At 38.1% G+C, this 21669-nt stretch overlaps 1 protein-coding gene across 4 annotated transcripts in view; it reads right to left on the bottom strand.

Moving 5' to 3' along the window:
• Positions 1-1319: 1319 nt before the first annotated feature.
• LOC122566955 (terminal nucleotidyltransferase 5C) overlaps positions 1320-21669 on the bottom strand; it is a 170740-nt gene continuing 150390 nt past the window's right edge. For all 4 annotated transcript variants that reach the window (XM_043724945.1, XM_043724948.1, XM_043724946.1 and 1 more), the window contains one exon: positions 1320-20429. In XM_043724945.1, the coding sequence (XP_043580880.1) occupies positions 19101-20429 (1329 nt within the window). In that variant the 3' untranslated portion in view covers positions 1320-19100. The remainder of the gene's footprint in view (positions 20430-21669) is intronic.

Genomic DNA, 21669 nt, shown 5'->3' with positions numbered 1-21669 from the left:
CAGATTGGAAGGTTAAACGAAAATTAACGAAACGTTGTCTAGCATTGAAACAGGGAAATTCCTGGAACGCGCGCCGCGGTCGCGTTCGAACAACTGGAGCAATCCGGCGGCGAAGTTGCAACAGAATAATTGCATTCGAAGTTTTGCGGCGACCTTGCGTAACTACGATCCGAAGCCGGCATTTAGGAAATCGCTAGGAGAAATTTATTCATCGCCTTTAGCCTCGATTGTTTCTCGTTCACCGGCTCGATTTTCTCTTTTTGTCTTTCCTTTTTTAACTTTTGTTCCTCTCGTTTCCTCCAGCCGATGATGGAAAGATCGAAGCAAATTGGAGAACATATGGCAATAATACAACGAATTCATTTTTATTCATTTTCCGATTATTACAGAATACGACGAGGCGGCATCTGTTTATTTAACGTAATCGAAAAACAAAGATAATTTGTAAAATTGGATCGATCAGCTTTATATTCTGTAAATTGAGAAATTTTATTTTTTAGTTACGTAATTAGTGTCCGATTTATCAAACAACGAATGATTTGCTTATACAATACTCGTACTACACTCGTTACGAAGGGATAATATGAATAATTGTACTTACAATAGGTTTTTAATTTTAATATCGTCATTTTTGTTCACTTTCCTCTTGCTTCCTTAAAAAAGTGAAGAGATGATTCATTATATTTTTCTGTAAAATTTTTTTTTCTGATTTAGGTTCAATACAGGTTTCCTTTATCTTTTTTTTTATAAAAAACACTGCTTCTTTATTTGTAGGGACTTCAGAATCTTGTAGATTTTTGTTTAGAGACGTATAAAGAATATCTTATGCTTTTTCAACTCAAAGTAGCGATAAAATAGCTGCGCAAAATTTAATCTTTCCACGCGTGAACTTATTAAACCTGAAAGAATGAGCAGACGCGTGTGACCATCGGACGTTAACGATCCAAGTTCAGAACAATATACATTACGAGATTTTGTTACATCATATTGCGGAGAAGGTGTAAAGACGAATCTGTGCACGAACAGTTAAAAACCCAACAAGAGATTAATAAGATTATTCTTCGATGGAATAAAAATTTAGTCAGCGTTTGCACGCTGACTAAATTTGTCACATATCTCGCGATTAAACTTGATCTATTAATGGGAACGTTTGTTAAAAATTCTAATCGAGGAATAACCCAGGCGATATCTGGTTAGGAAGGGAATTGGAAAAGTTTACAACTCGCTGGAAAAGTTACATCTCGATGAAATATACGAGCAAAGAAAATCTGCATAACGAAGCACAGGAATGTGCGGAAGAAAAGAGAACGCGGTTAATATTCTCGGTGTTTACATGATATTTATTTTCATGTTTTATAGGTAATCCTTATAACATTTCTTACATATGGGAATATTACATATTCATGGGCAAGTCAGAGAAATAAAAAAGAAGTAAATCGCCGCCCACTTACGCACTCTTCGAACTCATCCTACAAAATAGCTCTCTCTTTCTCTCTCACACACGTTCTATATTACTTACATCGCATATATGCACATATAATATTTATGTATTCCCTATTACAAATTAAATATTATACGTATATATATATATAATATTTCTCCATCTCTTACATTCTTGTCGTTTATTATTTTTCCACATTTACTTCGCCTTTTTTTTTTGTAAATTTTCTCCTTAGTATACAAACGGGTAATATTAAACTTCGCTATTTATCGCCGCAATATCCTCTTACCAGTTAATCGTCGATGATCGATTAACAATAGCAATCATCATCGAGTCTATTTATTTCCATGCGCCTTATGTGCGTATGTCGTTGTCTCACATTTTCCTTTGCCTATCTCTATCGTGTAATCTTTTATATTACCCTCTCTTTTTCATCCGTTTTCTTTCTTTTCTCGTTCTTCTTTGATACACGCGTTCGAAAAACTGACAAGTACAGCTTGATCGGGTTGTTTCCAGGGAAACGATCACATTTTTCGAAGGGAAAACGGATTCTATTGAAGAGGAGAGTAAAAAAAAAAGCGAATCGCAAACAATTTCGTCGTCTGTAACCGGAAGTCTGTCGAAAATCTCGGTCCGCCGACGAAGATGAAGAGCACTTCCGGTTATTCTAGACTCTAATTGAAAATCTTGCTTTCTTCGCGATAAGCTTGTGGTTTCTTCTTTTCTTCTTTTCACGCGCACTCTTCATAATCTGAACAGATATCTTAGAATCTTAGAAAAGAATTTGTATATTAATTATAATATTAATTACGATTTCCGCAAAGGATGGTCTTATTTTCCTTAATATTTCTTAAGTCCCTTGCAAACCAAATTGGGAATCATAAAAAGAAATTGGCAAAAATTTTGTTAAAATATACGAAATTGTATAATAATTTTTGGGGAAGATTTTTGAGTAAGCGATCGTTAGTATTTTCGTAGGAAACAAAGAAATATTTACGAGAAAAGAGTTCGATTATCGTAATTGAGTGCAAACTATACTGTGACTCCCCTTGTTCAAATAAGTTAAAAGGAATCTCAGTTCCAGATTACGACGTAGGCACTTACAATCAAAGATATTATTCGATTATGCACAGAATTATAGTAAATCATATTCCCGTTGCGTAAAAGCGGAAATGAATCGCGAGAGGTCGAACATTTATACTATACATCTGCTTGAGCTTCAAATTGTAAATTCTCCCATTTCAAGTCGTTCATCGTTGATTCGAGTATTTTATACAACCTGTGATTTATTTTTACGCTTCTTTCTTATATTCTTCTGTTTTACATACTAATTTTGATACTTCTTTTTCTTGATTTCTCTTTACTTAATTATTAACCGATTTATACTTATATATATTACTACACTATGTTGGCTGAATACCATGATTGCTCAACCTCCCTTTATTCGCTTCTTTTTTTTCTTCTTGTTATATATAATCTTCGTTTCTTTTGGCTTTTCTATTTTTGACATTGTGACAATCAAATTGGGTTTCGTCTTTTTCAAACGAAACTCCACGTTTGTCGATATAATAAAATACACAAGCTTTATACGTAAAGAAATTCAATTTTAAAACGACCAACCCATTGGAATTGCGCTTAGAATCGAAACAACATAAAACTATTTGATCGAATCTTCTCTTCTATCGTAAAAATGTTCATTCTCTGAAAAAATATACGAAACAACGAGGCACTGCTAGATTAAAAAAATAATACGACGCGTTTCATATAGAAACGTTCGTCATCAGTAACATCGATTTCATTACTTGAAAAATAAAAAAAGGGGGAAAATGTCATTGCTTGACATCGAAAACTAACGGCTAACTCAACCACGATCTTCGAATTGTTCTATTCTCGTTTCAGTAAATAAAAATACCCTTAACATTTCGCATAAAATTGAAACGAGAATTCTAATAACGATTATCTCATATTTTCTTCAAACTTAATCAATTTTTCCAACGACCGGGAAATACGAATCGAATCGAAAACGTCTCGAAGAGTGTAGTAGAGTTAAAACAGGCTTCCAATGGGTCGAATCGAACATCGATCTTAAATCTAGAACGGCACGTTCAACGCAAGAATCCACGAAACTAATAAAACGTTCTCTTAGAAACAAAAAGAAAAATCCATTTCTCTGAACATATAACGCGAATGTTCATTTATATCTTTGCTAACGATAGACAAGAAACGTGGCATTTTTTATGAAAATATTACATAGAAAGAAAATCACTTTTTTTTTACTATCATCAAGCGGACAGATTAAATTCCATCTTCTGCCTTTCCACGCGATTTTTCATTCGAGTAATTATATTCCTCCCCTTTCCATTCAATTTTTTACGAGAAACTCGATCTTCTCCATTTCCACGCGATTTATCAATAAAAATGCGATTATCACCCTTCTTACGCAATTTTTCATTCAAATTCGTAAATCTCTCCCACCTTTTCACGCGATTTATCGTTTAAACTTATTCTCTTTTTTCCTGTAATTTTTCAATTCAATTCCGTCCCATCTCTTTTCACACGATTTCTTCTTTTCACCACAAAGTCGTCGTTGCTTAAACAAAGCAACGTTCGAAGGAGCGACAGAACGGTGATGTTCACAGTGGAGCAGCGAGCGGAAACGGACACAAGTGCCGTCGCGTTTCCTCGATCTACGTATCTTCTCCTCGTCGAGTGATGCCAGATCGAGAAATGCTTCCCTTCGTTTCGTCCCTTCCGCTTATGTGCTCATCCTCACACATCGTGTAAACATCCGAGAAAAAACGGTTCGCCTGTACTCTCATCTTCTTTTACGCTTTTTTTTAATCTTTTTTTCTTTAATTCTTTTATTCGTTTTAAACAATGTATCTGAGAAGATAGTGCGCATGTATCGTTTAATCGTTTTGTTTGATTAATTCGCACGTTTCAAGTCGTACTTAAGGTGGCTAAATCGCCTGGTACAAAAGAAGTCGAGGGAGAATATCTGGCATCACCGAGGATCCCGCGAAGGAATGAGAACTAAATGATTCGTACACGACGCTAATCGTAAGTGGTAAAACGCGTGTTGCGCGTCCCTCGTGTCTATTCAGAAATAGCCGAAGATAGTCTGCTTTAAATTTCTCGCGAACACAGTTTTGCTCCGACTATCGCTACCATCTTTTTAGCAAGCGTTTCGGATTATCCATCGCTTCGTTCGTTAATCTTCCTTTTCAAATTTCTACGATAAATAGTTTCCTATAGAATAATAATAATAATAGAAGTTCTGTTTCAGAGTATCGATAATCCCGATCGTTAATTTTCTTGTTCTCTTTTTATTCCACGTTGATTCATTTTATAGGAAGCTTTACATCATCGATCTTCCATGGTGAATTTTATTTTGCAGCTTTTTCTCCCTTTTTTTAAGTATTATGCGATCCTCTTTTTAAAAAGGATCCGCAAACATCCGCAGCGAATATTTCCTATCTTTTCCATCGGTTCTTCCTTTCGATTTCTAAGGAATACAAATTACCGATGTCTCTATCGAAGTCTCAAAGAAAACAACGCACGATACAACGCAACTATCGGAGAATACTTAATAAATACGAGAAGCGTGATTCGATTGATAAACCTCTGTGAAATTGAAATTGACTGTTGCGTAAACAATCGCCGATATCTCAATCGTAAAGACAAGAAACTCTTCTTGTCTCATCTGCAACGTGGAATTATTCGATTTCTGAAACAGGCGGCGTTCCTTTTGTCCGTGGAATTTTTATACACGCGATTATACTTTGTCAATAATTACGCGTTCCTGCCTCGGGAAAAATACATCATAGTCGGATGGCTGGCTGCATCGCGAATATCGAACGATAGGAACAAGAAAAATAAGTTCGGTTCGTCGTTTCTGCCGATTAATATATTTTGGAGCAAAACGTGTCTCGATTATCTTTCGTGTTCTTCGGAAATATTCGGTTTCTCGGTAGAATTCCGACACGAGCGAATGACGCAACACGTCCATCAATCTTACTCAATAAAATCTGCGCAATTATTTAAAACACACAAGGATCGTGGCGCGAGCGTCTGGGATTTCGCGAGTATTTTCCCTGCGATCGAGGATGCTTCGTTGAAATTCGCAGTTCGAGCTTGCGTTATCGAACGAATCCATTGATTCCATCGAGAAAGATTTGTCCTATCATCAACTTCTCGAGGACCATTCCTATCCGTTACTTCGAAACGAGCGAAGAACGCTTTCTTTTAATTTGATTTACCTCGATTTTTATAGTTCCTATCGAGTTATTAAATCTTTTATTTTCTATATTCTCTGTATTTTTAAGTAATCTCAGTTCGTCGAGTTATTGCAACAGCAAAGAATTACAATCTCTGTCGTTTCTTCTACTTTTCAACTAATTTCAATTTACAATTTCTCGTGTTTTCGTAGTCGCAACAATTATCCACTGTTTCTTCTATCTTTACCATAATCTCGACTTATAATTGGGAAAATTATTCTCTTCTTCAAGACCATCGCGTTCAATTGTTTCGTCAATTTCAAATAAACGATCGATCGATAACACGTGAAAATATAATATACGTGTAAAGTATGCCTGTAACAATACACTGTTCAAGTTAAATGCATAAGAGAGGATGCTTTGAGCATCGTCAGTGTGATATCGATCGAACAGAAAAATCGTCGAGAAGCTACGAAAAGGCGAGAATGTTACCGATTGAACAGATTTCGTACGAGGATACACAGACAAGACGGTAAATTAGGCTTTCTATCGCTTTCGTATGAACAGTTTAGGCCGCTGGTATTCTATGATCCTCGATCTTCGTCGTTTCTTTCTTCGAAATTGTTCAGAAATTAACGTTGTATATCTTTCGCGATCAAATATTTTCTATAGAAGGCACAAAGAAATGCACGTTCAACTCCATTTAATTATTGCAAACAATTATTGGTGAGGATTTTCTTCTCTTTTAACGAAATCAATGATACAGTCCTCGCGGGGAAGAATACAATTCAGACGAGAAAACAGGAACTTCTACTCTATCGATTTGAATTCTTGCAGAAGGAAATATTTATATATGTACATATCATTGCAATATATCAGGGATTTCGCGACAACACGAAATTCTTTAAGATTCACGGCTCGAACGCCGTTCGTCAGGCCATCGAAGATCGATTCAAACGATTGATCTGTACCTCGATCGCGATTCCTCACCGAAATCCCGGTTTTTTTCTACGCGACATACATTCATCCAAGCACACACATCGTATTATCCGTGGGAGTATATCGACGGTAGCGTCTTTATTTTTTTCGCACACGGCTCTCTTACTTAATCCTACGGATCACGTATTTTTTTTTATCCGCAAAATTTCACCGCTGTCATTGGTGAAATCGTTCTACCGATCGTGAATCTATCGTTACTTCAGAGGATCGTGTCGATGGAACTGCGTTTCGTTCGATTTCGTCTTCGTTTTTTTTTTTTTGTTTTTCGATTGTCTTCTTTCTAATCGTCGTTCCTTTCCGATCAAACGATCGACGAATTGAAACGATGAATCGTACAAACGTCAAAACGATACAAACAGAGGTGAGGCGAGAGAGAAGGAGAAAAGAGAAGTTCTTTAGCAGGAAAGAATGTAAAATATAAAATACAGGCGAATAAAAGTCACTAGTGGTAAAATAATTCGTTGGAGTTTTTAGAGCTCTGTAAGGTAGAGTTAGCGGTTGTAAGTGTCAATTGAAATTTGTTTTCCGACTGCATGTTCTGCGAGGAACAATTTACTTTAGCGTTTAAAATAATCGTAAAACAGAGCGTGTATGATGGTAAGTGTTCATTGAAATTTTGTTTCAATTCGTATATCGTAAAATAATGTATCTTAGCTTTAAAAATTATTGCAAGAGAAAGAGAGAGAAATTGATCGTAAACGTCAATCTGATCGTTTTTTCCCCACTTTATTAAAACAGACAAAGATATAACAGGTATGCGAATAAAGATAAAATAAATTTAAGCAATTTGGAAAAATTTGTTCGTATTGTACGTTTCTGTCTGAAAAATCAATAAAACTGATAAACGTACGAATATCAAAATTATCAAGGAATTTTCATCTTCGACATTTGCACGTTAAAATCGTTTACCATTTCAACTCCTCGATTCCTCGTTAATGTCGTTTTATCCGATTATCTTTTAATATTTGAACGAAAGTTTGATCGTTCGTCGCTTTTGAAACGCGTCCATCGACACGACATTATTTTGTTCGCATCCGTGAACTTACGTGCTCTGTTTGCTTTCCTCGAAATACACAGAGTTCTAAAGGGGCGTTTGGCGTTCTACCGTTTAGTATCAAAAGAAGTTACGTACAGGATACAGGGAAACGTGGCCGTGGGGATGTTTGTTCGCGATCGAATTCGTTTTCGAATTTAGTCGAGAGAGTCCTCAACTTTGTTGGTGGTGCGGAGGAGAGCGAGAGATCCTGCAATATTTCTTACACGTAGAACGAATTAAACGGAAGATGTTTAATTATACAGATTAACCTGTTAATATGGTCATAGTTTTAGCCAGAATCTACTATAATCGCGGAATTAATATTCAACAGGAATCAATCAGTTTTAATTCAATTGACTTTAAATAACTTAGAAACGCCAATTATATGGTGTAAACGAATTTTGAAAGAATTTATTTCCGACTCTAAACTTTCCATTTAATTCGTAAAGGTCTGTGATGGATCCATTGAAATGAGTTAAATTTTCAAGTTTGCCATTTTAAATCTCCTGCAAACGCACAAACATTTGCGATTAAAAGTTAGTGCAAATTTTACATCGGATACATCGTCGGTGTTCGTGCGCTTATGGGAAATTTAAAGTTGCAAGAATACACAAGAGGTCGCGGAATTAATATTCAACAGAAATCAATCAGTTTCAATTAAATTGACTTCAAATAACTTGAAAATGCCAATTATATGGTGTAAACGAATTTTAAAAGAATTTATTTCCGACTCTAAACTTTCCATTTAATTCGTAAAGGTCTGTGATGGATCCATTGAAATGAGTTAAATTTTCAAGTTTGCCATTTTAAATCTCCTACAAACGCACAAACATTTGTGATTAAAAGTTAGTGCAAATTTTACATCGGATACATCGTCGGTGTTCGTGCGCTTATGGGAAATTTAAAGTTGCATGAATACACGAGATCTCGCGTAATATGCAAAAGTATAGAAAATATCCAAAATATAGTACTTGTTATAACACTTGAAATAAATTCCTGTGTGAATCCCATTTCTTTTAATCAGATTTACAAAGATACGATAATTCATAGACACCTGCAATCTTATCTAGCGTCAGATAATACATAATAGATATCTAGAAAAAAAAAGGAAAAGACAGAAAAGAATATACAATCTAAGAAGATTGAAAAGTGGTCGAGTGACTCTTATTAATTAGTTTTTCCCGATTAACAGGTTAAATAACAAGATCTTAGGATCGTATAATTAAACATTAATCAAATATCGATACTTACTAACAACTATCCATAATCTTTCGAAAAATTGATTTCACGAACAAATGGTATTTGAAAGAGAAAGCTTCGTTCTTCGTAATCGTTCTACCGATCATAATACACACTTGATTAACAAGTATCGACGTTTAAAGTCCGCTTTAATTCGATATTTAATTACAATATCGTTGCGATACTTGCCTAAATGAAGATTCCACTGATCGAAAGAACTGTACAATTGACTCGCAGACTTTGATTCGTGTTTATATTAATATATATATATATATATATTTATATATATATTGTTACAGTGTTTCGTTTAGACAGGTGTGCAGCTAGCCTCAAAGTTCGATTTTATTTCAATGAGATTATTACTGATTAGATTATAAACGATAATTCATGCGATCGATTGATTGGTATGTTTCTAGACGATTTTTCTACGAAGCTACTTCTAGTGTTCTAATTACTCAGCTCACGAGACTACTACACGGCGTCTCTGTTATCGTACAGCTTAACCTAATCAAGAAACATCGCGTTTGTACAGCTTATCGAATATGTATATCTGCGATCAGTCTGCACCAAGTCGGCTGAATAATTTCCACGACATTTTGATGAACGTCCCTCTTCGAGTCGTGTTATTTATTTCCATGTTTCGTTCATCGTTCGATTGTGCTTTTATACGAAACTCGACGGCGTCACGACCGTCCGTTCTGATTAATTGCGTAATCGACCGATAAAAAATCTTTTTGTTTTTCCTCGTTGAAAAATAATACGATTAGCTGCAGTTTTAATTTTTATAAAAACTCACATTGATCTTTTTCACCCTTCGAGGCTACCATAGGTGGAAAGTTCGTCGCCGAACAATCGCGTTAATTAAAAGATTAATAAAATTAAGCACCGGGGATTAATTGTTCTATGGTTGTTCGATACTAGACGAGGGCTAAAAAATTATAATTCGCAATTGCAAATAACACTGTAATGGTATCATCACGGAACGCTGATATTAAAAGAAAAAATTCGCGTTGAACGAAATTTCATTCACGATAGCCTTCGAGAATCGATGTGATTTCTAAATAAATGTTTATTGTATAATTTTATCGAACGATAAATTTAAAATGACAAAGAATCTGTAGGAATTTAAAAATAAGAGCTGATTATGTTTAAAATACAAATCGAATGCCGATAAAAGCTATGTAACAGTGATAAAAAGTGATCTCGAAGCGAAGATTCTTTCATCATCCAGTCGCGAAAATTATGCTACACGCTTTACGCTTTATCCAATGTGCCTCTCTCTCTCTCTCTCTCTTTCTCGGTTTAATGAATTACCGTAATAATATCGTGGTAATACGATTATAATATCTACACGATTAAGGCTCGCTCGTGTTTCATCGCGGATCGTTATGATCGTTCATTTACAAATTCAGAGTTGGGTGAGATTCGACGCGTATACTTAAGACTCTTCTCTTTACTTACATTACGTTTTCGTGGACGTACGCTGGACGAAAGTTGCGATTGCGTTTCACTGTTTCATCAAGAACTAATGAATTTTGCATCTATGCGAGGAAAACGAAGAATTAGTCGAAAAATCGTCGATCTTCGATGAATCTATCGGTGTATTTCGAAATTTCGAATAATTATCGATGATTACGATACGACGACGATTATCGTGATAAAGGTGATTATCACGGGAAGAATATCCCGTTTTTCTCTTTTCTTTTTTTTTTTTTTTTTTGGAAAGATAACAGTTACGCAGAACGATCTTAAAAATGACAATTTTTCTCTTCGGGATGAACACACAATTATTCTCTTTTTTAAATAAATGATTACAAACGACAGATGTTAAGAAATCGTTACGATTAGTGCAGTGTGATAATTCGTACGCAATAAGAAAATCGTGTACAGGTGTAAATCATAGTCTTTATTATTAAACCTTCCATTTGAATACTCGTACAAGCAAATCGATATTCATACCCTTATCTTGCGTCTGTTAAAAAAAAAAAGAAAAAAAAAAGAAAGACAAAGGAAAGACGAGAAGGAAAGAAAGAACGACGATTGATCAATCTTTGATGTCACTCCTCGCACAGATACGCCATTTTCTTCCCATTAAAATTGTAATAATATCGACGCGTTTCTGTTCACACAGACGTAAGATCTACCCCTTTTCGCACATTTATCCTCGATTTTTAATCGATGCATTCCGAATATTTCTTTTACGCTTAAATTTTACGCTTAATTACTTAAAATTATTCTACTTTCCATTTCATCCAAGACGAAGTTATTTTGCGTTAAACGAAATTCGGTGTGATCTCATTTTTGTAAATATTTTTACACCTCGATGCTTCATTCAAGGGGTGAGAAATCGTCGAATATCCTTGACTCGAGCGTCTGAATATTCGAAATGGGAACGCGCGAACGATTTTTCGATGAACTCTCACCCAATTCCGTTTCGACGTTGCGTTTCTATCGCGTTTTCGGCTTGGTCTCTCGATTCAGCCTTATCTTTATCTTTTTCCTTTCACTCACTCTCTCTCTCTCTCTCTCTCTCTCTCTCTCTCTCTCTCTAGAAAATCTGAAAAAGCTTCAAAACTCGATCTTCATCCTTTGATTAATTTAATCATCGCGTTTCTTTTTGCATGTTATCAATGAGAAAAGACGATTAACGCTGTCTCACTAGCTTTAAAAACCCAACAAACCGAGTAATAGTCGTGTACACGCGTGTATCTGTGTATAGTGTTGTTTTATTTCGTCCACGATTTGGGATTATTCGAGGACGATGATGAATCGACGACGAAAGATGATTTTCCTTTTTTTCTTCTTTTACGACAGAAACTCGAGGGGTTGTGAGACGGTTTTTAGTAAATCAAAGAACCATAAGAAGCTCGGTTCGTAATAATTACGTGATAATCGTTCTCTTCTTTACCCTTCCAGCGCTGTCATTGTCTTTCTCACACTTCGGAAGCTTTACAGTTTCTCTTTTCTATAATCTTCGAATTTCGATTCTCTTTCTTCCGTATGCGAGCAACCCTTTCCTTGAAACGAATCACGCTACTATTTGACTACGAAAAAACCATATTGCTTAATCGCACAAACACGTTTGACACCAAATATAACTCGTTTAACGCTAGAGAATCGAACAAGCAGGAGGAACGCATAAATTTAAGATACAAAATAATCATCGTGTCTATCGAGCAATGAAAAAAAAAGAGAAAAAAAAAAGAAAAAAGAGAAGAAGTGGAGAATTTTTGATCGAATATCAACGAAACATGTTTGATTTATGTTTTACAAGTCAACCTTGGTATCTGTACGAACTCGAAACACTTGTGCCTCCGTACGAGCACCTGCTTCTCATCCCTTCTTCTGTCATTTCAATCTTTTATTTCGTCAAATATCCCCCTTCTTTCTTTTCTTTTTCATCCATTTATCGGCAATTAAGCTGATCAGTCAATTAACGTATAATCTCGTCGAGTTTGTCAACACTCCGACAAACCGCGACACAGAGGAGGAGGCTCGTGTCTCGTTCTTCAACTCTTGAATAATAACCATGTATCGTGGTGTGTCAGGCAAATGCATTTTATTTTCTCTTCTCTTTCAAATATAAAAAAATCATTGTATATCATATATATAATATATATAAGTATGTATATGTAATATGCGTATGTGTATTGTATAATCATATCGGAGTACAGAGTCGCGCAGAATCGTACAAAATTCGTCCACGTGGCGTTGGCGGGTGATTATGGTTATTATTCACGTTCGATAGAAAAAAGATCGCGATCGACGGAGAAAGGAGCGGAAGAAACGAAAAGGAAACGAAGCAAAAAAGAGAAAAATCCGAGGCAAGGAACAAGATTCTCGGAAGATGACCACATTCTTCGTTTTCCTTTTTTCTTCTCCATCCTTTCTTTTTCTTTCGTTATTATTCCCTCGCACGCAACTCGATGACATTTACATATTACGATTCTTCCCCTATAACGAAAGATCATCTATCACGGTGCACGCTCGTTCGAAATTACAGATCACGATACAAAATTACAATGACTAATTACAATTCGCTTGCAAGAAGTTCTAGAACGCAGATGAACAATTATTTATTTATCGTTTATTTCTTCTTCTTCTCTTTTTTTTTTTTTTTGATTTGTCGATTAAAAGCTACTTCTATTCTGGCGTTGCTTTTCTGTTTAATAATTTAACTCGCACGTCTCTTCCTTTTTGCGACTAATCCAGATGTCGCACGTTAAATATCGTCTCGATTTATTCAATTTTGTATCTTTATTACGAAACAAATCCAAAGCTTCGAACAGATTTCTCAGAATATCGCAAGAAGATTTATCAATAAGGTTTCTTCAGACCTCTTTTTAATTGTAATTCACCGAAGAAGTTACTCGTAGTTTCTCGCCCTTAGTCTATTCTATTTATTTTTGTCTTTTCTTATTTTTTTTTTTTAACTTAGATCTAACACACATAATCTAGAACGAGGTTCGTAGAGTATTTTCTCGGTATATTACGATTTATATTTTTATGATATTCTCCTCTCGCAATGAACCCTAGATTTTTGCTCTGGCTACTCGATTCGAATTAGAAGAAACTCACCTTGAAGGACGAAACGAAAGAAGAAACGATCGTTCGAAATACAGAATAAAAGTAATAATACGGATTCATTTTAGTTAGCTAGAATTTGCCTAAATCGTCCACTCCACTTTTTAATCTGACACGTTTTCGAAATCTTTCATTTATACAAGAGTCGCAAACAATCATGAGTATCTTAAGTTTAATTAATTTATCTAACTGATTTCTCGACTACAAAATTTTCTAATCATGAGTCTGTCGAGTATCACGATACCGAAAAATCGTGCAATTCTTGTTCTATCAATTGATCAAAATTTCCTAATCGGACAACAAATATCGCTTCGATGAAAATGTTAATTAATGAGAAAAAGATCGATCGTTTTTTATCGAATATCTCGCATCTAGGAGAAGAATTTCTCGACGAAAGATTCAAAGATCTATGTGGCTATTATATGCTTTACGTCATGATTGATCGCCGCGGAATCGATCGACTTTTTCAAGAATGAACGTACAAATGAATCCTCCGGCATCTCTAAAAGAAACGTGGCTATAAAATATCGAATGTATTTTCAGCGTTTGTATTCTTAAAACTCTTGCTTCATCAAAGACAAATAAACCGTAGCCGTTTTCATTTTAAAAATCGAACTTTTTCTTTATATGAAGCAATAATCTCGAAAAAGAAGAAAAATATAGGGGACTTTTAAAAAAATAAACATCTGTGGTACCATAGCCAAATGATGAGCTTCTTTTCTACTAATAAAAAATTGTTTAAAAAACTTCACACAATGATATACTTTATAACAATATATATATATATAATTAGTAAAAATACGAATGCGATAAAAGGAGAAATTTTTTTTTTAATTTTTTCCCAATTTATGGTTACATGTATGTACATGTTTTATTAAGTTTTTTTTTGGCGCGAACGAACATATATATATATTGCAATCCTGTCACCTACGTTAAAAAGAACGGTCAATATTTGGATCGACAGATCAATAGATCGACACGATCGATGATCAACACGATCTTAAAGTTCTTAGGAATTAAACGAGACGGACTGACATATACGGAGTGGACGATATTACGAAATGTTCTAATGGATTCGCGTCTGATGTTCGAATGAGAAAGTAGACAAGAAATAAAGAATCAATCCTCTTTGTAGGAACAAGTTGGAAATTGAATTATCCTCCTTGAGGAAACTTGTGAAAAACTTCGAACAGGAGCACTCTAATTATATCAGCCATTGAACTTGCAAGTCAAACTTCGCAAGTTACGATTTATCTCGAGTTCCAAATTCGAGGCTTCTTAAGATCTATCTAAACACATTCTGGATACATATCGATCTAAAATTTCAAACTTGTTGTGGTAGAAAAAAAATGTCTTTTCTTTCCACGTTTCATACGATACACTACATAAATATCGATCCAAAATCAGTAGAGTCCCGACTCAAGTCATTTTAATACTTCACATTTAACAAAATTACCATGTAATCCTAAAAAGAAACACAAAACTGTTAATTCTAATTAATAGACTTGGGATGTTTATGCTGTTTATTGGAAAATTTAAATGTGCAGAATATGTACTCTACATATATATAATGAATAAGAATATTCGGAACATACAATTTATGACAATTAATGTGCGACAGAAATCTTTACTTAGATTTCATTTCCTTAACGAATTAAATAAAACCTAAATTTGCACAAACGTCCGTCATCTACCGATTACGAACAACCACGCAATCATCCAAAACCATCTTCGACAACACGACAACAAATATCTTAAACCCTTCGTTGCAAATCGAGCATGTAATTAACGTTCGCGAATCTTCTCCATTTTCCATTGGAACATCCGCAGTGTATTCGACGATGGAAGCTACGAAGAAGGAACGAAAGCTTCGGTGTAACGGCTGGCTATTGCTACCGTAGATCACAGAGATGAGGATAACAGTAAGAACAACAATGAAATGATTATTAGGAGGAGCAACGTCACGTCGATTGATGATCGAAAACTAGTGATAGCGAAGGAAACAGATAGACGAGGATCGTCGATAGGTGATGGGAAATTAGCCGTAACGAAGGAAATAGAGGGATAAGGATCGTCGATAGGTGGTTGGAAACAAATGGTCGCGATGGTAACAGAGGGAACAGGCGGCTAGAGGCGCGCACCGGGTGCAGAACGTCGCTGCTAGTCGGCCTGGCTCTCCTTAGCATTAACACGCGATATACCAGAAAAACCAGTTTGCGGGCTTTTTATTAGGCCTTTACTTTCGCTTGCAAACTGAAAGGAAGAGTGAGCGAGCGAACGAACGAGGCCTGGCTAACTTCTAACTGGTGAGCGAGCGAGCGAGCAAAGTGACTGACTATGCTGACTAACGGGGTCACCAGTCGATACGGACACGCACATAAAAGAGAGACGCCAAGTGGCGAGCATATACGTCCTCTCTCTTCTTTACTCTCCTTGCTTACACGCACCTGTCTCTGTACTTCGTGCGTGCCTGCGTGTGCGTGTGCGTGTGTGTATGTGAGTGTTTTATCTGTATGTTCTACGCGTTACGTGTCTGCCTGCTGCAGGTAGGAACAGAGAAAGAGAACAACGCATTAGAGAGATAAAGATTTGCTGAGACACGCGAAAAACGCTCGGAGATTCGTGGCTTGGTGGTGTATATTCTCTGTGCGTGTATAGAACAGATTATACACACGCGGATACACACACACGCGTGCCCGTTTGTATACGCACCGACAGCGATTCGCGGGACGATACAGTTTGCAAGTTCGCCGCGCCAAGAGTCTACGTTTTATTATGCAAATGAGTTTTATCACGGCCGGAGAAACATAGGCACGCGAACGCGCGTGTATTTTGCTTTGCGAGCGGCGCTGCTGCTGTTCAGTCGGATAAGGTATTAAATAATTATCGGTATCGAGAAGAAAGAAGGTTATGCAAGCTGTTCACCGTCGCCTCCGGCGGAGACTAGGATCGCCGCAAGGATCGCTCGATCGCACGTACGTGTGTGTGTGTGTGTGTGTGTGTGTGTGTGTGTGTATATATATGTGTTTTTATATATCTACAAATGTATGCGATTAGGTACGAAGATTATAGGGGAAAATACGAGGAATACGATTGTATTAATTTCTTCATTTTGGGGTTGCTAAAAGTAGCTAAAAGGGTGTATTTTGATATCTAATATCTAATGAGAAGCATTTTGATGACAATTTCGATATGTGGCTGATTGATAAAATATTTTTAAATTGCTCCCACACGAACGACAACAAAATGTGACTTATCTCTTTCCCTATAGTCTTCATACATATACTCGTTGTACGTGGTTATGTGTATAGTCTAGCGTATACAGGCTAAGATGAAGGGCTTCTGTCTTCTAGTCACCTCGAATCTCCTTCGACGCGTCCTTCCATGAATCCCAAGATTAGTCACGGTGCTTTTTCCCTGGTATAATACTAGAACTGGAAAGAGTGTCTAGATGGTCGTTTTAGCGTCTCATGTTTTTATGCGCGCGTCTTTTGGTAAACGATAGTTTGCTTCTTTTTACCTGGATCAACATTCGTCTCAGTTTACCAAGTATTCGTGTGTATGTACGTTACATGAGGGTGCCTCTGTTTCTTTGAGTGTTCATGTTTTCTTTTTGTTTATTTGCTTAGGTTTTGTTCTTGTTTGTCTGTTTTGTCTAGGCGATGTGACAGCGCTGGTTGACGCGAAACTAAAAAAAGAAAAAAGAAGAAAAGAAAACAAGTAGAGACGCCTCTCACCCCTCGTTCATCTTCTCCTTCCTTTACTCTCTTCTACCTTTTACTCTCTTCTCTCTTTCTCTCTCTCTCTCTCTCTCACACACACACTCTCCGCGTACAAACTCTCTCGTTGTCGCACCGATCGCGCCGCTCATCCTCGATTTTTTTTCTCTCAATCTTATATATCACGTTACAGTAGTATCTAAATGAAATGTGTTCACAGCCACACATTAATATTTATACATAGATTTTATACATGTATTTATATATTTAAATATAGTATATATATATATTTATATATTTATAATTATTCTTTTTTTTGCAAACGCCACGCCCGTTAATGTTTCTTTGTATTTTTAATCTGTTTGAGTTTACTTTTTGCTTACTTTTTGTGAAATCTGTGTGTGTTACCACTACCTTTCCTTTAGTTACACGTTTCTCGAAACATCATATGTTCATTCGTTATAATATACTTTTTTTTGCATTTTTTTTTGTTTTTTTCTTCGTTTTGGGAAAAGAGGAAAGAAAGAGGAGCGACCGTGGAACGCTGACGGACGCCTTCGTATGCGCTATCTATCAGCCGTTCCTTTCGTTCTCCGATCCAATCCCAGACGCCCTCTGTTCCTTCGTTTGTTCTCCCTCGTCGTCGGCGTTTTTTCTTCTTCTCTTTCCTTTCTTTCGAACTCCTCGGTATTGTTCTCCGTACAGCTCTCAATTCCGTTTCGTCGTCGTTCCTCCGCCTTCGAAATTGACTTCCCTCCTTCCGGTTCCATACGGAATCACTTAGTGAACCGACGCCATCGCTTGGCGGCGCTACCGTCCTCCCGGGGACTCTGAAAAGCGTGTGTGTTCTTTTCTCAGCGCGCGCACAGTCTCTGTCTCTCTCGCGCCACCGTTGCGATTCATATATGCGTCCGTCTCGTTTCGTCGACGCGCGCACCGACAATAGTATAATAGTTTACCGGGTATATTCGTCGCATGTTTTCACCGCGCGTGCGCAATTGCGGTTTCCGTTTCTCTCCACCATCCGTTCGAATTCGTTAGGCACAACACATTCATTTTTTGTTACTTCTTCTATATATTCGTTCCGCTTGGTTTCTTTATCTTTCTTTATTTCAATGTTTTTTTTTCTTTTTTTTTTATTTCTTTTGGAGTCTTGTAGTCTCTCGGTTGATCCCCTACGACCGTCTTTACAGCAAATACCATTGTGTTTTGGTCCTTCCTCCCGCGACAACTGATCGTCCACTGGAGCTGAATAAACGCGTCCAGGAGAAACAGAAAGATACACCGGGACGTAAACGCGCAGTATTACAAATGTTCCCGCCGTTAGGTTAGAATTTGATCTTCTCCTGGATCTCTTCAGTCTTCCGCGAAGCTGTTTCTTTCGTTTTTGTTGTTTTTGTTCACTGTCACCGACCCGCTCGAACGATAAACACCGTCCTGCCACGATCCATTTGGCGAATCGATCACCGCGGGTTTTATCTTCCTCCGTTTTATTCCGACGAGAATCTTTCTCGTCTACGTCACACTCTGGATCGGTCGGTGTTCGATGTTCGACGCGTGTCCAAGCGTCAACTGAGGAGCAAACGATTTTGCTCCTTCGACCCGCTGTCGTGAACGATCAATGATCGACAAGCGTCTTTCTCGAGATTGTTGGATAAACACGAACCACGACGATCCGAATTACGTCGATCGTAACCTGATTGAGGACGATTGCCCCCCTGGTCGGTAAGCAGAGGCTCGTCGATGGTTCCGTGGTCAATAAAGATCATGGAGTTATCGCGGACATCGGTGATCGTGCCGGTGGTGGTCGTAGCGGTGTTGATGGCGGTGCTAGTGGCGACGATGACGTTGGCGTCGATGTCGCATCACGACGAGCACGCCATCCACGAGTTGCACGTGCACGTGTAGCACGCGGTGGGTATCACTGGAGCGTAATAGTAACCGTTCGCGTAAACGTATGTGGTGGGCGGTCCAGGAGGTGCCTGCTGATGATTCGTCAACCGTTGTTGTTGCTCCTGGCAGAACACCTGGTACGCAAGGTTTTCGATGAGAGCTAGGGTCTGTCGTCTCTCGTGACCCATCAGGCACACGGTGGACTCTTCCACCACGCTGTGAAGCAACATCAGGTACTGGTACTTGAGGGCTTCCTCCTCGGGACCGACGAAGTGGTTCCACAGGTAGTTCTCGAGTTTGGCCCGTTGCTGGCTGATGTCCGGGAAATCGATGAAGAATCTCGAGCACATGTATCGCTCGAGGGTTTTTATATAGTCAGGCTGAGAGGGTTTGTACATCTTAACCAGGAGATTGCAGTATTTGAGCAGGCCGCCGCCGCGGATCTCTTCCGGATGCCTCGTCGAGATCAGTTTCTTGTGCAGATGGTATAACGCCTCCTGGAAATCACCGTACACCGATTCACCGACCACGGTTGGGTAGAAATTCTCGCCAATTGGTAGCTTGCTGCACTCGTAGAACAGGAGAAGCGAGTCGAGCACGATCTGGAACGAGTCGACTGAGAACTCGAACTGCCGCCTCATTGAGTCAACGAACTTCAGTTCGACGTTCCTGTGACCTCGTGAGTTCCCAAGGGAAATCAGGGACCACCGGTCTCCGTCGTTATTCACTTTCACCATTTTGCTCACGTACGCCTCTTTCAAGCTGCACGTAGTGATACGTTTACGGCTGACACCTTCTGGCAGCAGGTCGAATAACGAGCCAAGCACCGCGGCCTTCACCTTGTCGTAGTTTCGCCCGCTCGACAATTCCACGGCGAATATCAAGTCCAGGTCGTTGTACGGTTGCGACTCGGTGGCCAAAACGTGAGAAGCCGCGCCGCCGTTCAACCTGATGTCGCGTACCCTCATACCGGCACCACCGTTGCTTGGGTCAGACTCTAATTTGCTACGGACCACGGTAACCAGGTCTCTCAATCTGACTTCCAAAGTAGGAAAGTTACCACGACCGTGGATGCACACCACCTCGTTCATCACATCATTCAATCGTCTAACTTGCTCGAAACTGAGCACAGCCAGCCTCTGCTGGGGATCCGGACAGTCTGAGTTATTGTGGTTGTTGTTGCTGCCACTGTTCGCGTTGTTGTCGTTGCCTCCGTTGCTCTTCGTGCCGTTCACCTGGCACAGGGACTCCATCATAGCGACCCGACGCTGGCGTTCCTCGCCGATCTCCAGGGAGCCACACTGTAATGAAAAGAAACAGGAGATGTTATTAACCGTGGCATTTCCGCATTCGGTTACAGTCGTATTGCGATTTTACGTTATGTTCCTTCTTAAATAGATACCGTCGGATGTCTATGGTTATATTACATTGGATGATTGAAGTAAAGTGAAATTGTATTGTAGTATTATGGACAAAAGGAGATATCCGGTGAACCATAAACAATATCGCGAGAAAGCCGAGGTACCGACAGGCTCATCAATGTGTCGTCGGTGCTTCAATAGAATAGTTTCGTGGAAAGGGTTTACGTAGCCTGGCCACGAGCGGTTGCAGAACACGTGCGTGATGGGGCTAAGATAAAAGCCAAAGGAATGTTAAGGGAAATAGACGAATTAACAGTCAGTGTCAGTGGAAAAGTCGGAGAGTGTGAATCGAGAAGTCAGGGAGAGAGTGTTGCTAGCGTTGTCGAGAGAGTGTGGTCCGTGTGAGAGAGGGAGCGTTAGATCCGTGGTGACGAGGGTTGCGAATTAACTATCTAGTTGTTTAAATTATAGCACGTTGTTGTGTTTAGTTCACGTTAAACAACCATCGTTTCCTGTTTAATCAACATCTGTACAATCCATTTATTGTAATTAAACTAATTGTAATAGTAAGATACTACAGTGTGTTTTGTTTTATGTGAAATACACAAGATAATTTTAATATCGTGCTCGTAATATTTAGTGTATACACTATATACCTTATTTTTAATAAAATCTATTATTTATATTAGTAGCTTATGCTTTCTTTATCATATAAATATCATTTCTCCATGTCTCGATTATGTTTACTTGATCTTTTTCGACTTTGGGGCGAATGTAATATCCTAAGACGTCTGACGAGGGATGGAAATGAAACGAGTATAGAATAGATTACGAATTCTCCTCAGATTTGGACGACGGCCCAGGGAATAGCGTTGAGAGGATTGGTCCCTCCCAATGCCCGAATTAACCTACGAATGACTCCCCCAGAATGGGAGAAGACACAGGAGTACTTTGGCAATAATTTGAAAGAGGTCGCGGGGCATCCCTGTTGAACGTCAGGTGGACTACCGTGGGGTTTTAGTCGGTAAAGTCCGACACTACCTCGCTGCTTTCCAGAAAGGATTTCCCCACGTAAAAAAAAAGATAAAAGATAATAGATCACGAAAGATAAAAATCTACAAGTATGAAAATGTAGATAGTGCAGTAAAAGAATATAGAAATTAAAATTATAAATATTTTG

The sequence above is a fragment of the Bombus pyrosoma genome, linkage group LG4 (genome assembly GCF_014825855.1).
Source record: "Bombus pyrosoma isolate SC7728 linkage group LG4, ASM1482585v1, whole genome shotgun sequence".
Classification (NCBI taxonomy): Eukaryota; Metazoa; Arthropoda; class Insecta; order Hymenoptera; family Apidae; genus Bombus; species Bombus pyrosoma.
The sequence above is the reverse complement of the archived record's forward strand: the minus strand, read 5'-3'. Positions and strand labels throughout refer to the sequence as shown.